General features: G+C 34.2%; 2 protein-coding genes across 2 annotated transcripts; both read left to right on the forward strand.

The window, feature by feature from the left end:
• Positions 1 to 3290: 3290 nt before the first annotated feature.
• LOC123542145 (zinc finger protein 845-like) lies at positions 3291 to 10721 on the forward strand. Its single transcript, XM_045327814.2, has 2 exons — positions 3291 to 3347; positions 8038 to 10721. The coding sequence occupies exon 2, from the start codon at positions 8574 to 8576 to the stop codon at positions 10374 to 10376; it is 1803 nt and encodes a 600-aa protein (XP_045183749.2). The 5' UTR covers positions 3291 to 3347; positions 8038 to 8573; the 3' UTR covers positions 10377 to 10721.
• A 5077-nt stretch (positions 10722 to 15798) lies between these two features.
• On the forward strand, positions 15799 to 18639 carry LOC128551308 (zinc finger protein 888-like). Its single transcript, XM_053532122.1, has one exon. It carries the CDS (start codon positions 15799 to 15801, stop codon positions 16840 to 16842), a length of 1044 nt encoding a protein of 347 aa, XP_053388097.1. The 3' UTR covers positions 16843 to 18639.
• The last annotated feature ends 4003 nt before the right edge of the window (positions 18640 to 22642 follow it).

Raw genomic sequence — 22642 nt, forward strand, 5'->3', positions numbered from 1 at the left:
GGTCACCAGATCAAATCAAAGAAAAAGCTTGTAAACACTGTAGAGACCACATTTATGATTTTATCTTCATGAAACTTGGTCTGAATGTTAATTTTGATGATCTATAGGTCAAGTTTGAATCTTGGTCATGTGGGGTCAAAAACTAGGGCACCAGGTCAAATCAAAGGAAAAGCTTATTAACACTTTAGAGATCACATTTAGGACCATATCTTAATGAAACTTGGTCAATAGGTCAGGTGAGCGATACAGGGCCTTCATAGCCCTCTTGTTTTTTGTTGTTGTTTTTTTTGGTGTTTAAATAATATTAGTTCTTCTGTCTATTGATCCAATACCGTCTCGGTAGCCTAGTGGTAGAGCACCCATTTCTAGTATGGGAGGTTGTGGGTTCGATCCCCGACCGTGTCATACCAACGATGTTAAAAAGCTTCTTCGCTTGTCACTCGGCATTAAGAGGGTAATGCTAAATCTGATCAGCCCGGTGTCTGTATAATGTGACTGGATGGGATATTATGTCACGTGTCTACGGCGTTGTAGATATTTTTCGTTTATGAATACTCTGTGTTTACAGTCTATTAAAAGTAGAATACGCTTATTTACTGATACCACCATCATGGAATTCAATCCTGATAAATGCGAAATCTTAAGAATCTCAAAAAAAATGAAAAAGAAAAAAATCATCATCTTTCCATATAAATTACATAACCAAGAAATAAAAACCACAGAAAATGCTTATCATCTTTGAATTACTATAAGCGATGACTTCAGTTGGGAAAAAATGAGACTACATCTTCAAAAGCTATATATACTAGACACTGTCATATTCATGAAAAGAAATCCATGGCAGAAAAAAAGCATATGAAATAGAAAAGGTACAAAGAGCCATGCAGCCAGAAATGTTGTGTATGACTTTTCATACTAAAGCAATATAACATCAATGCTTGAAACTTTAAAATGGCAGACATTAGAACAGAGAAGATAGCATGCATGTCCGATGTACAAAATATCACACAAGATCGTTATGATAGATCAGAGACACCTGATAGTCTCTATAAATGTTAGCTTCTTCACACCATCTTCGAGAACACGAAATGATTTGAACCGCCCCAACCCTCCTCCACCCGCCCCCTCCCCCCATCCCACGCACGATCAGATACTAATTTAAATCGCCTTGCCTTATAGTAACATCGAGGACGGTGTCACGGAATCTGCAGTATATCTGACCTAGACTGGTATATGTACTATGTCATTGTCCTGTTCTTTTCCTTATTTTAAGGGAAAGACATTTGCCTATATGTATATAGGGCAAAAAAAATCTACGAGCAGAATTTCTTTAAACTTTGAATACGGACTGAGAAACAAGTTTAAAACAGAACTGAATATTTATTAAAAATTAAAAAAAATACCAAGCCTTATCTTTAATAATCTCAGCCAGGTCCTGCCCTTTAAAGTAAACTTTTATAGTATTTTCCGATTTTCAAGGGCAGATAATTCATGGCCAAGACTGGGTTCCTGTAGTTTGTTTTATTTCATATTTCTGATTTTGATTTCATTCTCTGTCAGTATTCTTTTTATTTAAGAAATTCCTTCTGTAAGTAAATGTTTGCCCATGTCAGTGTAGAGACTGTTCCCAGGAGTCACCTGCATCACATCGTACCGACATTGGATTTTGGTCGCGACGTCGGCGACCTGAATCCAACATCTTACTGGTCAACGTTATATCCACGACGGCTAATAGAAGTCAAATTAGAACGTCTTTAGGACGTTGGAATCAGCTTGGACAGAAAATCTGATAAATGTTTTTAGTTATAAATCTAACTGGTATAAGTTTGCTAGTATAGTCTAAAGATATACTTGTTTTCACACAGGCCTGGACATGCACTTAATAAAAGTTCATTCGCACTTGTATCAAACATCATCAATAACTATGTTACAATATCGAATGAGATTGCCTATATTCGGAAACGATTTTTTTCACGAAGTTTTAACTGTCAAAGAAAAATGCATTTTATACACATGTACAAATTATTCTAAATTCACCTAAGGATCTCTCATACATTCGCGTCATAAGCCTACATCAGTTTACACGGTCTTCCTGTAATTTGTCATTTGCTGGAAAAAGATAGAGCAAGTTCAGAGGGATCCTCAACGTGAGTAACAGATTTTTAACAATTATATTTAAGTTAATAGTTTTACTAAAAAATGTTCTGCATTTTTTCAAAGACTGTTGCATTTTGTTTGTTACTTTAAAACGCAATTGCGTTTAACACAAACTTCGTTACGAAGTTACAGAAGATGATAGAACATAACATGTTTGTTTTGCTCGCAGCAATTATGTTCTTTAGTAATAGCACTAGCATACTTGTAAGTTTTCGATTTTTATAAAATGATGAAACTGTAAAATTTCATATATTTCAGGTGGAAATTTCAGCGGAGTTGAAGAATCGAGCAAAAATGACGAAACTTGAAAGTTTCAATTACTGGATTACTTTTTGGACTTATTATATCAGACTTACGTCGCCATAATATGAAATAAAGATGATAAAACACACGTGTCAACTACTTAATTGTTTGATTACAAATTACGTTGAAAATTTGGTCAGATTTTAGTTGAAAAGTGGTTAGATTTAGGTTGGAAAATGGTCGGGATCCGAAGTATATAAACGGTTTGCAACCAAAATCCAACGTTAATCCGACATCGGGGTCCGACGTCTTCTAGATATGACATCTAACCGGCGTCAAATGTCTACTGGGTTGCAGATGTCTATAACTATGTACATGACAAAATGATACCACAAAGTCCTAGCTAGTCTTTCCCACGGACCGAATCAAGTTCTTGAAACTTTGTATACAGCTGACCGCAAATTTTATGAAGTCTGAAACAGAAATAATTTAAGAATTGAAATACATAGTACTCTTGCCTTGATCTTAAATTATTTGCCCTTGAAACTTGGATTTTTTAAACATATTTTCTGATTTTCAAGGGCAGATAATAAAAGATCTGGTTCTCAGTCAGTAGACGAAGTTTAAAGAAATTCTGTCTGTAGATCTAGTAAAATTTTAGCAACTGTCACGTTTCCCTTAAACTATGCTGTATATGCTCTTACTCTTTTAACACATGTATCATGTAACATAGCAACATGTTTTAACAACTGCCCCGACCTCCATGTTAAAACCAAAATTGATTGTTGGGAGTATTCCCGTGGACTTACTGTCTTTAGCCGTTTGTTCATATCTCAGGACAGTTATTTCCCTTTGATAAATTACGTGTTGAATAGTTACTCCCCTTTGAAAAATTACGTCCTTTGTATAATTTTACACGCTTGACTCTGAATAAACTTTATAATCAGGTAAGTTGTTAATTTACCTGTAGTAAATTTCTCATATTGCTGTGCAGAAAAGTCTACCAAATCATAACACAGCTAGAGTTAACGTTTTAGTGTATCCAGCGAGGTAATGATCGGATTTTGGTGACATTTTCTGTTGAATTCTGAAGTAGGGTACTAAATAGGTTGGGCACATCTCCCAATCGGGGTAAATTACCTCGTTCGGGGTAATATACCCCGATCAATGTACAATTAGAACAATAGAAAAGCACAAAAAATGATATTTCTTTTTTCTTTAAAGTGCTAACATATATGCCTACTGGTTCGAGTCGTAAATTCGGCCACTTTTCAGGTAGAGCACACACAGTAATTAACAGATCATATATAAATCAATATATCACCTGTAAATTTATATATCAACACATCTTTTAATCAATATATCAGTCACTTCATAACCGTGATATTCTAATGCAAATCATTTCCGCAAAGAATTCAACGATGAAGACGGAACAAAAAACAGTAAATTTTCATTTTATGATTAAAAGCAATGTTTGTCATGATGCGTTTTTAAAATAAACTGCATTAGCATATCTGTATTAAACCGCATATGCACGTTTAACAGTTTCAAATGCTATGAATATGTCAAAATATAACTTATTCAACTAATAATGTCAAAATTCTTCTCCTTTCTTTTCCGGGGTGAAGGTCACGATTGACTGGTTTACAACATCGTCATTCAGTTTCATCAGCAGCTTCTTAGTAATGAATAGCATCTCTTTGTCAGCATCAATCACGGCGCTTGTTAAAGTAAATGATGGAAAAGTACCAGTCAACATCAAAATTAGGGTTGGATACCGGTTCCCGGTATCGGTACCGTACCGAATAATCACTTCGTAAAGTACCGGTATATACCGTTTCGTAAAGAACCGGTTCCGATTCCGGTATTTCCATAAAAGTAAATAAACAAAATAATTACCAAATCCGCGGCAAAAGAAAGCAGAAAATAAGCAAGTAGTATTTGAAACACAGTAATAACGCGATCGACATTGTTTACTGTGACACCGCTCCAAGTAACATGGAGAGCTGGCCTTGCGAATAATTTCGTATGCTAAATATTATCATAAAAAACTTCTTTTCCCGTCGTTTTATACTACGTAAATCATACTTAATTGCAAAATGTACGACACTTTATTGCTCTTTGTCATATTCTGTCAAAACAAATGAAAAAAAATTATTTTAATAAAAAGTTACGAAACTAAGCTGTAACCTACGTAAACAAGTCATCGGATTTCGCGAACTAATAGAAATACGTTATTGCTGGTTGTTTCAAGCGTTTTGAGGGTTATTTTCAATGAAAATTGTGTTGAAAAAAAATGTTTCAATTTAAATACATTACTAGTTAACCTGGTTGAAGATTTATAATGAGTGACGAGTCTGACTTGTTAAATGGGTTAATTTGAAAGCTAGAGTGTTGAATTTCACAGTTCGTCAGTGCAGAGCAAGCATTAACACAGTCAATGAGTCCTAGATTTAAATTGCACAGTGAGCGACGTATCTACTCTTTTTTTTATTTTGGAAAACTCTAGTTTGTAAAATATGTTTCTTTTTTTTACTCTTTCATAGTTTTAGTACAACATCAAATTAACAGACTTAAAATGTTTATATATCAAAGCAAATTTTCCTGTATAACTACTTCAAAGGGTGTATTTAATACTAATCAAATCATTGCTTATGTGATGTACTTCAAAGCTTGGTATCGGTATCGGTATCGTTAAAAATACCGTATCGTTTCGTTGGTATCGGTATCGGTATCGGACCGCTTCGTCCTTAACGATATCCAACCCTAAATTCAAAATGTTTCCAGTGAATTGAAAGAAAGGCAATGAAACAAATTGTTGACTTATTTTTGCTTTTTCTGGGGTATATTATAATCCTGAAGTCCTTCACTTGTACAGTTCATTGAAAATATGTCCCCAAAGGCAAAATTCGCAGCGTTTGAAGTTGAAATTACCTTCACAAATGTGCTGGTGTAAACAAAAATAAACCCCGGATGTGCGTTTTATGGTGCGGATTTGACTGCGAATTTTTTTAAAAACAGTTTTACTTACTAATATATTGATTAAAAGATGTGTTGATATATACATTTACAGGTGATATATTGATTTATAAATGATCTGTTAATTACTGTGTGTGCTCTACCTGCTTTTAGCAGTTTTTCATAAATATTTCTTTCTTAATACAGCGAATTTGTACAAAATTTCTACCATATGTGTTTTAATACAAGCCACATTGATTGTTATCATAAACGGCTGTTTACAGTATGGTCAACAACAAAACCGCGCTTAAAATAACGGCCAGGTTTAGCCTCCACATTTTACCTTTTAGAGGTTGTAAATATTCGGCCACTTTTTAAACATAAAGTTGGTTATATTTTTAACGTTGTCTTGGAAATAAATCGACGCTACAGCCAAAATCGTTCCTTTTCCAACAAACTGCAATCAATTTTCAATAGCATATCTCGGAAATATTTGCCAACGGAGATTTAAAATGTGCCTGTCATTCTTCTCATATTGGCATGACGTAGTTTAATTTTTACATCACTGTTTATTACACATACTAGCATGAAACTGCTGTTCTTGTCACTTTTCGGGGGAGTTTTAACAGAAGAGTAAACATATGTTAACAGAGAAATTCTCGCGCACACGTGCTGTTATAACACCTTTTTATATATGCGCATTCCATGGCAAAGCGTAAATGTATTACGGCTCCAAAATGAATAATTCAAATGGAAATGACGTTAACGTGAAAAAACAACATAGACTTTACCGCGCATTTCATGGAAATTTTATGACGTTGAGGGACAATATATTCATTTACTTGGCTTTTACGTGTTTTATGCTAGTTAGCGCATGTTCTTTTCGTGTTTATAAATTTGAATTAACCCTTACTGGGCCTCAGCATAATCGAGCGCATGCGTTGACGTCACGCAACCCGCGAGACAAAATATTTGCTATTTAGAGTATGCAACTTTAGGTAAGGACAACTTTTTTTCTACTCACCTCAACTTGTTGTTTTTTGCCGACATTGTTGCTAACGCAAGCGCTTGTGATGACACAGAATGTGTTCTCAAGCATCTGGCTCCAAAAAAACCTTTAAAGTGGGTGGCCAAATATTTACAACCTGGCCGAATTTACGACTCGAACCAGTATGTACCATTTTATCAATTTTGCATATGTTAAAAAAAGGTGAAAAATCAAAATTTTTACAACAAAAATCTGTTAAAAAATTATCATGTTGTCAACTGTTTATATCATACGAAGTTGACCTGTGTATATGAGCATTAGCACTTCCTTAATAAAAAAGTTATCAAAAATTTTGTACTTTTCTATTGTTCTTGTTTTACCCTTATCGGGGTATATTACCCCGAACAAGGTAATTTACCCCGATTGGGAGATGTGCCCAGCCTGCTAAAGACACAGGCACGGGTCCAGTGTAAATTTTTTGTTAATGCCTTTTTTAACACAAATATGTACTTTTTATATGTTAGTCAAATGAAAAAAAATCCGATAACAATACCATATACATTAAAAAGTAGTCAAACTGTAACGTCGGACCAAAATGTGCCCAAAACCGAGTGGAAAAGTGAGTTTTATGACATATATAATTAGTAAGTCATTATATTTATATAGAAATATAACCACACATAGTTGTTTGATTTTGTTATTTAATAAAATAAAACAAAACAAACAAAATAACTAAATATATATATTACTGTGTCCATGTACAACAGAAAAGAGCTTGTTTGTTAGAGCCTGTTAGTTTAATTAGTACATTGGTAACACGTGTCACCATCATACATTACGCGGTCAACAATATAAAATCAAGTTCATTGGAGACATACATTGTTAACACTTTCAACTTATCAAAGGAAATACGGTAATGAAATTTGATGACCCAAAGTAATATGATGTTACTTGACTGTGACCTTGACCTACTGACCTACTTTCTTTTTTTTTAAGATACAGCCTTGAAATTTTGATGACATATACAGTTTTGCACTCAGATCATAAAAATGAATTTCATTGACCACGAATGTGACCTGCTGACTTTCTTAATATTTTATCATCAGTTTGGCATTTGAAACATGTTGCTCATATTACTCAGGTGAGCGATCCAGGGTCATCATGACCCTCTTGTTAGTATATTTCATGGTAATTCTACCAGGTAAGGAGGTTTTGTAGACTTAGAAATGTAAAATATAGCTTTCTTGTAGACCGACTTCCCTTTGTTGCTACTATGAATAACTTAGTACCTGGTTATAAGAAGCGTTGTCTTGGTTCGGGCTGACTGTTGACCAAACGTTTACTGTAACATCTTCATCATGTGACATATTAGCACTTTTGTTACAAACATAAAGTGCTTCAGCTCATGTTTTCTATGAAAAGGCTGCTTCATGCTTAGGTGAAATGGCAAGAAAACATTAAATATACTGTCAGAAATGATATCGATAGCTCGAGATTATTGATAATCTAACTTGATTCAACCCCTCCAGAAATGCTGCAGCCATTTTGTTTTAATCAAAATTCATATACGTAAAATTATTAACAGGATATGGAAATGCAATAATTTGACCAATAGAAATGCAATAATTTGTAAAAGACGAGATAAAATGACTATATGTGTATTGTTACATATAACTTTCACTCTTTTGCAGATCTATGCATACATTTGATGGATTCCAATCTTAGTATCAGTTCAACAGTATAGGAAACAGAACAAAGGGGGAGAACTATTTTAAAACTGTGTACACCGCTATCGAAGTTTATTATAAGAAACCTAGAACAAAGGAGAGAACTACTTTAAGACTGTGTACGCCGCTATCGAAGTGTATTGTAAGAAACCTAGAACAAAAGGGGAGAAGTACTTTAAAAGTGTGTAAGAAGCTACTGGAGTACATTGTATAAAGTAAGAAACCAAGAACAAAGAGGGAGAAGTACTTTAAAAGTGTGTAAGAAGCTACTGAAGTACATTGTATAAAGTAAGAAACCAAGAACAAAGAGGGAGAAGTACTTTAAAAGTGTGTAAGAAGCTACTGAAGTACATTGTATAAAGTAAGAAACCAAGAACAAAGAGGGAGAAGTACTTTAAAAGTGTGTAAGAAGCTACCGAAGTACATTGTATAAAGTAAGAAACCAAGAACAAAGGCGGAGAGCTGCATTAAAAGAAGCTTCGGAAGCAGCAAATATCCTAATGGAGGAAACATTTGATATAAAATGCGGGAGAGGAATGTTTGACACTATGAGTGATATTAAAGCAGAAACCAAACAAAATATAAACATGTATGAAATGGAAAAGTGTTTTAACTGTGATTCTTGTGATTTTGCATCAAAATCGAGAAGTAAATTGAAGATTCACTTAAGAATACATACAGAGGAGAAACCCTTTAAATGTAAACTTTGTGATTATGCAGGTAACCAGAGAGGGAATCTAAAGAAACACATGAAAATACATACAGGGGAGAAACCTTTTAAATGCAATCTTTGTGATTATGCAGGCAGACTGAAAGGTACTTTGAAGTGTCACATGATGATACATACAGGAGAAAAGTGCTTTAAATGCAATGTTTGTGATCATGCATTTTACGTAAAAGGTGATCTAAAGAAACACATGAAAAAACATACAGGAGATATTAAGAGATTTAAATGTGGCATTTGTGACAAAAAAGTTAACACAAAGTGTAGTCTGAAGAAACATGTAAAGAGAAAACATACAGTTGACAAACCCGTGAGGTGCAAGATATGTGACTATGCATGTGTTGAAAGCTCCAACCTAAAGGGCCATATGAGAATACATACAGGAGAATATTTATATAAATGTAAAATGTGTGATTATAAATGTAACCAATCCAGTAATCTGAAGAGACACATGCTAAAACACACAGGGTTGCGAAGCTTTAAATGTGATGTTTGTGCTAACGCATTTTACACAATTTATGAGCTAAAGAATCATATGGAAATACATACAGGAGATAAATGCTATAATTGTGATATTTGTGGTTCTGCATTTAGGTCAAAAAGTAGTCTGACAAAACACATTGAAACACATGTAGGGGAGAAACACTTCAGCTGTGATTTTTGTAACTATGTTACAAATACTAAGGCTCATCTAAATGAACATATGACAGTACATAGTGAAGAGAAGACCTATAAATGTAGTATTTGTGATTATTCCTGCAACTCAAGAGCTTATTTGAAGACACATATCAGTATTCATAGAGGAGAGGCGAAGATCTTTAAATGTGATGTTTGTGATTACACATGTCACCATCCTAGTAATCTGAAGAGACATATGGCAATACATACAGGAGAGAAACGCTTTAAATGTAACATGTGCGATTATGTGTGTAATGTAAGAAATTCTATGAACCGGCATATGGCAAGGCATACAGGAGAAAAACGCTTTAAGTGTGACGTTTGTGATTGTGCGTACCACGATGGCAGTGGTCTGAAGAGGCATATGGCAGTACATACAGGAGTGAAACGCTTTAAATGTGATGTTTGTGATTATGCATGCAATCTAAAAAACATTCTGAAAAATCATATGAAGATACATACAGGAGAGCGAAGCCTTAAATGCAATTTGTGTGATTTTGCATGTTATAATAGCAGTAATTTGAAGAGGCATATGGCAATACATACAGGAGAGAAACGCTTTAAATGCGATGTTTGTGATTATGCATGCAATGAAAGAACCAGGCTGCAAACACATATGAAGGTACATACAGGAGAAAGAAACATTAAATGTAATATGTGTGATCATACATTCCGCTATAATAGTAGTCTGAGGAGCCATATGGCAATACATACAGGAGAGAAACAATTTAAATGTGATGTTTGTGATTATATGTTTTACCAGCGCTCTCATCTTAAGAGACATATGTCAATACATATGGGAGAGAAACAATTTAAATGTGGTTTTTGTGATTATGCGTGTAATCGAAGAGATTCTCTGAATCAGCATATGAAACTACATACTGGAAAAAAATGTAAATGACATGATTGCAATTATGCATGTACTTCAAGCAGTTACCTCAAAATGCATCTAGGCAAAAACAGAAATGGGAGACAATTTTTACATGTGAAGTATATGAAAGTGCAAGGGGTAATCTAAGGGTACATATGAAAAACATACAGGACAAAAAATGATTAAGATATGATATCCAGTAAACTGGTCTTCCGTACAGTGTCATATGAAATGAAAATACAGGACTTAATCCAAGCAGTAATTGGAAGACACATATTTGAAAATATTTTGAACATGATTTGTAATTATGCATGTATTATATTCAAATATATCTCTTTTGTGGTTCCATTAATGCATATTTCTTTTATAGGTGTATCAAGGGGTGTTTTTTTAGCTCGACTATACAAAGTATAAGGAGAGCTATCCTACTCGCCCCGGCGTCGGCGTCTTTCCGCGTCCCCACCTTGGTTAAAGTTTTGGTGCACTTTCTCTTTTTTCAAAATATCTCTGTAATTACTTGATGGATTTGATTCAAACTTGAAATACTTATTCCTCATCATCATCCACATCATCTGACATAAGTACCATAACTCTGGCGCCAATATTTCATGAATTATACCCCCTTTTCACGAAGATTTTCAGGTTAAAGTTTTGATGCACTTTCACTCTATCTCTGTTATTACTGAATGGATTTGATTCAAACTTAAAACAGTTGTTCAACATCATCACCCACATCATTGACACAAGGTGCATAACTCTGGCACCATTTTTTCATGAATTATTCCCCCTTTTTACTTAGAATTTCAGGTTAAAGTTTTGGTGCACTTTCACTCTACCTCTGTTATTACTGAATGGATTTGATTCAAACTTAAAATAGTTGTTCATCATCGTCACCCACATCATATGACACAAGATGCATAACTCTGGCACCATTTTTTCATGAATTATTCCCCCTTTTTACTTAGAATTTCAGGTTAAAGTTTTGGTGCACTTTCACTCTACCCCTGTTATTACTGAATGGATTTGATTCAAACTTAAAATAGAAATAGTTGTTCAGCATCATCACCCACATCATATGACACAAGATGCATAACTCTGGCACAATTTTTCATGAATTATTCCCCTTTTTACTTAGAATTTCAGGTTAAAGTTTTGATGCACTTTCACTCTATCTCTGTTATTACTGAATGGATTTGATTCAAACTTAAAACAGTTGTTCAACATCATCACCCACATCATTGACACAAGGTGCATAACTCTGGGACCAATTTTTCCTGAATTATTTCCCCTTTTTACTTAGAATTTCAGGTTAAAGTTTTGATGCACTTTCACTCTGTCTCTGTTATTACTGAATGGATTTGATTCAAACTTAAAATAGTTGTTCAACATCATCACCCACACCATATGACGCAAGGTGCATAACTCTGGCACCAATTTTTTATAGATTTCATTCCCCCTTTTTACTTAGCATTTCAGGTTAAAGTTTTGATGCACTTTCACTCTGTCTCTGATATTACTGAATTGATTTGATTCAAACCTAAAATAGTTGTTCAACATCATCACCCACACTATATGACACAAGCTGCACAACTCTGGCACCAATATTTAATGAATTATGCCCCTTTTTGCTTAGGATATACTTATATAGTGTTTTGATACATTTTATCTTTACCTCTCTTATTACTTTAAGTTGATATTTTTGACATAGACCCAGGCTATTGTGCAATATCTTCATCCACAACTGGAGCCATTAAACACTCCAGTGACAGCTCTAGTTTCCTCAGATGTGCCCAGTTTCACTATCCAGCATCGAAATAGTCGAGCACGCTGTCTCCTGCGACAGCTCTTGTTTTACTCTGAGCCATTGCTTTTTACTGAGCAATATGACTTCAAGGACAGGAACAGCATTTACATTCTTGTAGGCCTCCTGAAGTACTCGTACTACTAAAAAAACCATTGTATTGATTATAGCTTTCTACTCATTTGAAAAAAGCTATTGGCAAAATACATCAGTCCCATTCAAAAACTGTCCAGAATAATGAACCCTTAAAGAGCCGATATTTGTTATTTTGGCTTGTCAATTCAATAGAAAACACATTTTGCAATAATTGATCTTAAGCAGAAAACTCCCACACAACCTGTATTAGCATAGTATCTCGGTTCTCTTCGGAAACTAGCCAGATCCAATCATGGGTTCTAGAGTTATGGCCCCTTTACAGGCCAAAATTTGCTATTTTAGGCTTATGAACAAGATAGAGACCACATTTTGCGATTGACTTAGATCCACAGAGAATAGGGGTGCTATTCTACTCACACAGGGCGCATTCTCACGTAGGGGTGACAAATGCTGTCATTGAGGTTATAGAAGCCAAGACAATGCCATTATAGGTTTATATGGTGAAAATAAGTATTATTCGTACCAAATATATGTCTCCTAACATTTGCACACATTTTTACCTTATGTATATGAACAAACTTTTATTTTTTACAAGTTTTATGAGTAAGGGGTAAGCAAAAATACTTGTCAACGGAAAAAAATTAAATACATTCGGTATCCGTTTAAGTACAAATCATGCCTTGCTAAAGTAAAATGCTGCTAAAATACATTGCCCTTATGGCCATGCATATTTTAAGCTAGTTAACATTTCACTGAAAAAGACATTCATTTTCAAAATTGATGACATTATTGTGTCATCAATTCCTCTCATTTACGAGTCCTATTTATATTTGTGTATTTTGAGAGTCATTTCAAAACATATTAGAGTGGAAATACTGTTTAACTTATTGTAATATATCAATGTATTAAGTAAAACATTGTTACAGGTTCTTTCTAGATGATGTAAATCAGATAAAAACGAAACAAACTCCGTGCCTGCAAGTGTAATTTTTTAAATCTCATTTACGAGTCTTGTAATTAACACTGCAAAACAGCCAAGATATTTACTTCTAGTAGCGGATGTACCACCTATAACGTGCCTGGGATATCAAAGTTACCATAACTGAGGTGTTATGTCATACATTTATGTGGTTTTCCCGTAAAAAGCTGTGTCAAATGAAAAAAACAATCATTTACAAGCCGTACGCCGACATTTCTTACAGTAGCTTAGGTTTTTTGTGCGTTTTTATGCATCTTTGGACTCATTCTCGACGTCAGCTGGAAATCATGTGAATAAAGTTTGCACGCCGCTATATTTTTTAAAGATTTATGGACGGATAATAGAAGGCATTTGGGTGATATTGCTGGTGAGTGATTTTATCAGGATATTACAATAACGGGTAACAATGAGTCTATTGTGCACAACAGATGTTGGCTATACTTTAATGTTATTGGAAAACAAGTTGAGAATAAACTGCACAGAATTAGTAAAACCTTGTTTAAGTACCGTCCCGTAAATGATTGAATGGACTCGAAAATGAGAGAAAGTCTTTACCTAGATACAATGAAGTCTAAAAAGGACAGATTAATTCATTTTGTTTTTAGACATGTAAACTTATTTGTGTGTATATAAGTATCAGCACATTTGATGCTTAAATACAAAGTAAAATGATGTTGATTCTTTCACTGACACATGCCAACAAAACAAAGTCGTTTTGCAATGATCTTAAAGCGAAGCGGGATCGTCTGCTTATCACTCACTTGAATTAATTATTATAAAATATCATAAAGCCTCCCTTGTCATTACTTTAAAAATATGTTATAGTGCATGCCTGTGTTATGGTTTGAATGAGATGGCTCTGCAGATAAAATGCGTCCCGTAAATGACCAATTTTTTTCCAAGCCCGATTATAGGTAAGAACATAATTTAAAGACATCAAATACACGATAATGATGAAAATTCACCATTATTAAAGCATTATGATATGATAAATATATACTATGAATTATATATGTATTTTATATAAAAACTATACCCTATATGGATGTAAACCCTTGTGCGGTATGGAATTATTTTTGAACGAAACAACAGAAGTATTTTCATACGAATTTTGGAAGATAAAGTTATAGAGAAGAATGACAAAATGCATGGCGAAATGCAGCAAAGTAGTGGGGTAGTTTAGATGGCCAGCAAAAGAAGAAACAAATGTTTTCAAGGTGGTCGATGGGCAGAATGCAACAGGAAAATCACGCATTGTTTGCTAAGAGTGACGAGACCTCCAAATTTATGTAGTCATTTATGGGACATTGTAATAGGGGACAAAACCAGATTTGACTTAACAGGGTTGATATTTTGTTGCGAATGTTAATGTTTTCCTGTTTCAGTCAATATATATTTGCTTCTTTTGGTGTATGCTAGAATTACTAGTTTGCTGTTAATTTCTCGAGGTTCTTGAACACAAAAACAGTTCTCAAAAATATTAATGTTGATGTTACAGATGCTGGCTTATATTACTTGGGAGAGGTATAGAATATATAAAGAATACAGTTTTTGCAAGCACTCGAGATCTGTAAAGCATATTTATATTATGTTTATATTATATTGTTACATATCAGTAACAACATCGGGTTTAGTAAGTCATTTACGGGACAATGTGTGACTTTTGATGCGAGATGAACACGCGACATGATAACTTTACTCCGCCCAAAAAAACTATGATATTTTGTACCATATGTTTATTTTTAAGTAAACTGTCAAATATTTTGAAATTTGTTACACAGTGCAATTTTTAGTTAATCTGACTAAGTTCATTTAGAACAAATACGTTACCTGAATTACGAATGTTAATATTATTTCCAAAATTGGCACTGAAGTCTGGATAAATTGTGATTAAAATCTTTAAAATCTTTCTTTGAATATCATATATGTTTTAGATTATTATACATTGACATATAATAGTTACGTGTGGCTTGATTTGTGCATCATACAGATAACAGTCATTTACGAGATGTCTCACATCATTTACAGGACGATTTGAATGCCTTACTTTTATGGATTTAAACAATGCCGGTTCCTTTTTGTAACATGATTGGTTAAATTCTGAACGTTTTCCCAGTCAGGAAAGAGCAAAACAATTATATTTTCAATTTCTATGTCTATACTGCTTAAATTGACAAAATAGTGTTTGGTTCATTTAAATAAAAGCTATTTTTTGTTTTATTTTGAATTTACTAGTAAATGAAGGCTATGCTATTTGCATGCATTTGAACAAATGATCCAATTTATAAAATGTATACCAAATCCGAAAAACATACTATTTTAAAGCTGTAGGTGTGCAAAATTTACACACTTAAAACAATAGTTGTGAAGGGTAAGTCACGAAAATGATGAAAAAAGTATTCATAGTTGTTATAAATACGATGCCATATTTCAGAAAGTGGACTAGTTGTACTGGTAAAACTTCGGAAAACATAGCAATTCATATTATGCATCTGTATTATTGCTAAATCAACCGTCACTCTAAAAGTAAAAAAAATGATTTTTTTCATATCTCATTTGTCACCCTAAAGAATCATATGGAAATACATACAGGAGATAAATGCTATAATTGTGATATTTGCGGTTCTGCATTTAGGTCAAAAAGTAGTCTGACAAAACACATTGAAACACATGTAGGGGAGAAACACTTCAGCTGTGATTTTTGTAACTATGTTACAAATACTAAGGCTCATCTAAATGAACATATGACAGTACATAGTGAAGAGAAGACCTATAAATGTAGTATTTGTGATTATTCCTGCAACTCAAGAGCTTATTTGAAGACACATATCAGTATACATAGAGGAGAGGCGAAGATCTTTAAATGTGATGTTTGTGATTACGCATGTCACCATCCTAGTAATCTGAAGAGACATATGGCAATACATACAGGAGAGAAACGCTTTAAATGTAACATGTGCGATTATGTGTGTAATGTAAGAAGTTCTATGAACCGGCATATGGCAAGGCATACAGGAGAAAAACGCTTTAAGTGTGACGTTTGTGATTGTGCGTACCACGATGGCAGTGGTCTGAAGAGGCATATGGCAGTACATACAGGAGTGAAACGCTTTAAATGTGATGTTTGTGATTATGCATGCAATCTAAAAAACATTCTGAAAAATCATATGAAGATACATACAGGAGAGCGAAGCCTTAAATGCAATTTGTGTGATTTTGCGTGTTATAATAGCAGTGGTCTGAAGAGGCATATGGCAATACATACAGGAGAGAAACGCTTTAAATGTGATGTGTGTGATTATGCATGCAATGAAAGAACCAGGCTGCAAACACATATGAAGGTACATACAGGAGAAAGAAACATTAAATGTAATATGTGTGATCATACATTCCGCTATAATAGTAGTCTGAGGAGCCATATGGCAATACATACAGGAGAGAAACAATTTAAATGTGATGTTTGTAATTATATGTTTTACCAGCGCTCTCATCTTAAGAGACATATGTCAGTACATACGGGAGAGAAACGATTTAAATGTGGTTTTTGTGATTATGCGTGTAATCGAAGAGATTCTCTGAATCAGCATATGAAACTACATACTGGAAAAAAATGTAAATGACATGATTGCAATTATGCATGTACTTCAAGCAGTTACCTCAAAATGCATCTAGGCAAAAACAGAAATGGGAGACAATTTTTAAATGTGAGGTATATGAAAGTGCAAGGGGTAATCTAAGGGTACATAATTATGAAAAACATACAGGACAAAAAATGATTAAGATATGATATCCAGTAGACTGGTCTTCGGTACAGTGTCATATGAAATGAAAATACAGGATTTAATCAAAGCAGTAATTGGAAGACACATATTTGAAAATATTTTGAACATGATTTGTAATTATGCATGTATTATATTCAAATATATCTCTTTTGTGGTTCCATTAATGCATATTTCTTTCATAGGTGTATCAAGGGGTGTTTTTTATTACTCTGAGCCATTGCTTTTTTACTGAGCAATATGACTTCAAGGACAGGAACAGCATTTACATTCTTGTAGGACTCCTGAAGTGCTCGTACTACTAAAAAAACAACAACATTGTATTGATAATAGCTTTCTACTCATTTGAAAAAAGCTATTGGCAAAATATATCGGTCCCATTCAAAAACTGTCTAGAATAATGAACCCTTAAAGAGCCAAATTTTGTTATTTTTGGCTTGTCAATTCAATAGAAAACACATTTTGCAATATTTGATCTTAAGCAGAAAACTCGCATACAACCTGTATTAGCATAATATCTCGGTTCTCTTCGAAAACCAGCCAGATCCAATCATGGGTTCTAGAGTTATGGCCCCTTTACAGGCCAAAATTTGCTATTTTAGGCTTACGAACAAGATAGAGACCATATTTTGCGATTGACTTAGATCCACAGAGAATAGGGGTGCTATTCTACTCGCACAGGCGTCAGTGTGAGCCTTCATGGTAAAGTAATGGCAACCTTTGCTTTTCTTTGTTACCTTTGCTTTTCTTTGTTACTTCTGCTTATATCTTACTGTAACTTCACATTAACATTGTTTAGCAGTCAAACAAAGTATATGCAGGGGTTTGGCCCATTATACCCAATGTCAAGGTCACCAAGGTGTTACAGTTAGGTTATTTTTAGGTCAAAGATTTTTGTCAGCCTTTGGTGTTAAACTTAGGTTATTTTTATGGTTCAAGTTTTTTAGCAACCTTGAATTATCTTTGTTACTATTGCCTATACATGTATCTTATTTTAAGTTCACATAAACATTGTCCAGCATACAAAGTATGTGAAGGGGCTGGGCCCATTATACATAAGGTCAAGATCACCAAGTTGTTATACAAGGAATTATTTTCATGTTAATTTTTCTCGAAAGCTTCCTTTATAGACATAACTTTTGTACTTTGAATACTTGAAATTAATAATATTTCTTTATAATTATCGTCTGTATGTGTGGTTACAATCTCAGTAACTGTAATTGTATTTTTGACAGATTTATGCCCCTTTCATACTTAAAAGTTTTTAGCAATCTTCGCTTTCTGGACATAACTTTATCACAATATAAGGTTATGTCTTGAACCTTTCAGGTATTTTTATTTTTGTCATCTGCTATAATAATAAATATAATAAATAAGTAAGATAAAATAAATACAAAATAAACAGAAATTTAATTTTATGCTTCATTGTCTTGAAGTTTCTTGGGTCCCATGTGGTTCTGGGTCGATCTGTATATGAAAAGAATTGGAACCACTGCCTTTCCCTTTAATGATCGTAAGAGGCGACTAATAGGGTCTTAAGAATTGGTTTTGCTGTAACTCTGTGGTACGAAAATTTTTATTCCATACCTCATGTTTTATTTCGATGTAAATGAGATGTGAAACCAAAACTTGTAGTCCCAAATAAATAAAAAGTAAATGATTTTTTTTGGATTTTTAGCTCAACGAAGTGCTCAAAGGTGAGCTTTTGTGATCTCCCTGTGTCCGTCGTCCGTCTGTCAGTCGTCCGTCGTCAACAGTTTGACTGTTAACACTTTAGAGGTCACAATTTTGGCCCAATCATAATGAAACTTGGTTAAAATGTTACCCTCAATAAAATCTTGGACGATTCCGATATCGGGTCATCTGGGGTCAAAAACTAGGTCACCAGGGCAAATCAAAAGAAAAAGAAAAGCTTGTTAACACTAGAGGTCACTGTTTTGGCCCAATCTTAATGAAACTTCGTCAGAATGTTAGTCTGAAATAATTCTTGGACGAGTTCGATATTGGGTCATCTGGGTTTCAAAACTAGGTCACCAGGTCAAATCAAAGGAAAAGCTTGTTAACACTCTAGAGGTCAGAATTTTGGCCAAATCTTTATGAAACTTGGTCAGAATGTTACCCTCCATAAAATCTTGGACTATTTTGATATTAGATCATCTGGGGTCAAAAACTAGGCCACCAGGTCAAATCAAAGGAAAAGGTTGTTAACACTCTAGAGGTCACAATTTTGGCCCAAACTTAATGAAACTTGGTCAGAATGTTACCCTCAGTAAAATCTTGGACGAGTTTGATTTTGGGTCATCTGGGTCAAAAACTAGGTCACCAGGTCAAATCAAAGAAAAAGCTGTAGAGGGCACATTTATAACTGTATCTTCATGAATCGTGGTCAGAAAGTAAATCTTGAAGGTCTCAAGGTCCAGTATGAATCTAGGACATGTAGGTTTAAAAACTAGGTCACAGGTTAAAACAAAGGAAAATCTTGTTAACACTGTAGAGGCCACATTTATGACTGTATCTTAATGAAACTTGGTCAGAATGTTGATCTTGATGATCTATCTGTAAAATTAAAATCTGTGTCAGATGGGGTTAAAAATTAGGTCACTAGGTCAAATCAAAGGAAAAGCTTGTAAACACTCTAAAGGTCACATTTATGACTATCTTCATTAAACTCGGTTAGAATGTTAATCCTGGTTATCTTTAGGTCAAGTTCGAAGCTGGATCATGTGGGGTCAGAAAATGGGTCACCCGATCAAATCAGAGGAAAAGCTTATTAACACTTTAGAGACCACATTCATGACCATATCTTAATGAAACTTGGTCAGAATGTTAATCTTGATGATCTTTAGGTCAATAGGTCAGGTGAGCGATACAGGGCCTTCATGGCCTTCTTGTTTCAGATATGATATAATTCAATGTAAATAAAGAATGTCGATAACTCTTCCATACTCGACCTTGAACCACTGAGTAGTGGGTTTTTAAGCCCCCAGCATCTACTGATGCGGGGCATATAATGATTGTCCTGTCCGTCCGTTTGTTCTTTCGTTCGTTCGTCCGACCGTCCGTACGAGGTTAACCAAATGGGACCGTTTCGTCTAGCATCAATACCCCTTACTAGAATGACTTGATACTAATGCAGATGTAACCTGTATTCCTCATCTTCAGACATCTTCTGACCTCAGTTTGACCTTGACCTCATTTTGGACTTAGGTTGCTTTATATGGGCCATCTCTTGGTTAACCAAATGGGACCGTTTCGTCTAGAATCAATACCCCTTACAAGAATGACTTAATACTAATGTAGATGTAACCTGTGACATTCCTCATCTTCAGACATCACCTGACATCAGTTTGACATTGACCTCATTTTGGACTTGGGTTGCTTTATATGGGTCATCTCTTGGTTAACCAAATGGGACCGTTTCGTCTAGCATCAATACCCCTTACAAGAATGAATTGATACTAATACAGATGTAAACTGTGACCATTCCTTAATATTCTAATATTTTATTAATCTTATCTGATGCCTGATCTTTTGTTTAATACTTACTAAATAGTTTATTCACAATGATATTTATGCTTTTTTCATCTCAAAATAGCTAATGATAAGATATTTGAGTGACCGATTGCAAATAGATATCTTTAAAATACCCATCTCTTATATTATTAATAAGTAATAATATATTGTTACTTCACAATATATTTCATTTCTTTCGCATAAATACTTCCGCAATTAATAATTTTACCGTACATTTGTTTGCAACTAAAAAGGATATATAATTGACACTTTTGTCAATTTAAACGCACTTTAAAGTAAACATTGCTTGCGGTAAAACTGAGATATCTGTCTATAATAGTTTAATTAAGAGTTCTATTGTTTAGTTTTCCTCGTGATAATTGCAATATTTTGACACTGATAATGAGAATCATCGGCCTGGAATTTTTTCACTATATAAGTTTGTGGTTTCCTGAGTTCAACCACATTTCTTCATGGCATTTACCTTGGGATGAAATAAAATAAATACATGTAACTGTCATTTATTGTGGATTATTATTTCCAAGTAGTCTAGGTAAAATATTTTTTGTGTTGAATTATTAACTCAATCTTAAAGATAACGCTTGTTATGGAACAATATTGTAACCTAAACAAATAATGTTTAAGAAATAATTTATAGCAAAAGAGTGCTTTAACACTATTTATGCATGATAGGTGGTAATACGTCGGGGCGTAATAATTTCACGAGGGCGCAGCCCGAGTGAAATTATTTGTACGACGTATTACCGCCCGAGTGTATAAATAGTGTTAAAACACAGTTTTGCTATAAATTATTTCGATTCTAATATGCCTTTAATCTAAAACAGTAGATAAAATACCGTAGCGCTCTTTCTTGGTCGCAACAAAAAGCATGACGTCACCGCATGTTAACGTGACGTCATTCTAGCGTAAGTGTGTTTTAACAGAGACAAGGGTATTAGAATTCTTGTTACATACAATTCTAATATGCTTGTTTCTGTTAAAACACGCTTACACTAGAATGACGTCATGTTAACGTGCGGTAACGTAGAAGTTTTTATTGCGACCAAAATCGAGCGCTACTATATTTTATCTACTGTTTAAGATTAAGGGCATATTAGAATCAAAATAATATATAGCAAAAGAGTTTTTAACACTGTTTATACACTCGGGCGGTAATAAGTCGTACAAATAATTTCACGAGGGCGCCTGACGTATAACCGCCCATAAATAGTGTTAAAACACTCTTTTGCTTTAAATTATTTCTGAAATATATTAACATATATTATTAGATTTTTTTATTGTCTAATTAATTTTTCATCTAAAAATACTCCGTGAATACAGGCGTTTACCTATATCATAGTCATATATAATGTATTAAATTTAGGCGACGCCAACCTTTATTTTCCACGACAGTTACTTCCGTTCGATAAAGAAAGTGGCTAGGGATCCGGTAACCGGACCGCAAGACCCGGAGTCTAGAGGTCCGGTAATCAACATACATATACTATTATGTACTTTTTACCAGCGAACAAGGTAATTGCTGGTAATCGTTATGATTATATTTGTCATAAAGTTGCCGTTTTACGTCTTTTTTATTATCTTTTTGAATAATCTCTGCTACCCTATATGAGCGTTAAAGACCTGCTCCAGTCCTACCTTCTAACCTTAAATTCCTGACCATGAACACTGACGCCTGTCAAAATAGAGTCTATTTTATATAAAATTCTATATGAAATACCTGTGGGTTTGCGTGCTAAAGTGTGGCGCGTGGCCGTTAACTGTTACCTATTGTAATCATGGGTTGCATACACACAATAGAATTTAAATAGCCGCGAAGCAGGGCTTTAAAGTATGGGGAAAATATCTACAAATGTGACAAAATCAAAGAAAACAATTTCAGGACTATTAGATGCATGACTGTGTTATCATGTGTAATAGCAGGTAACATAGATAGCTTACTTTTTTATTGCAATGGTATAACATGGACAGGATTACGTTTGTTCACTCAACAATTTCACTGTATAATCAGATTGTTTATCTTGTGTAAAGAGGGCATAGGGTAAGTCTCTACAAAAAGTCTGGTTCAATGTTTATTAAGTGTGAAAATACACTTGGTAAATCTCGTCCT

Source organism: Mercenaria mercenaria, chromosome 19 (genome assembly GCF_021730395.1).
Source record: "Mercenaria mercenaria strain notata chromosome 19, MADL_Memer_1, whole genome shotgun sequence".
NCBI lineage: Eukaryota > Metazoa > Mollusca > Bivalvia > Venerida > Veneridae > Mercenaria > Mercenaria mercenaria.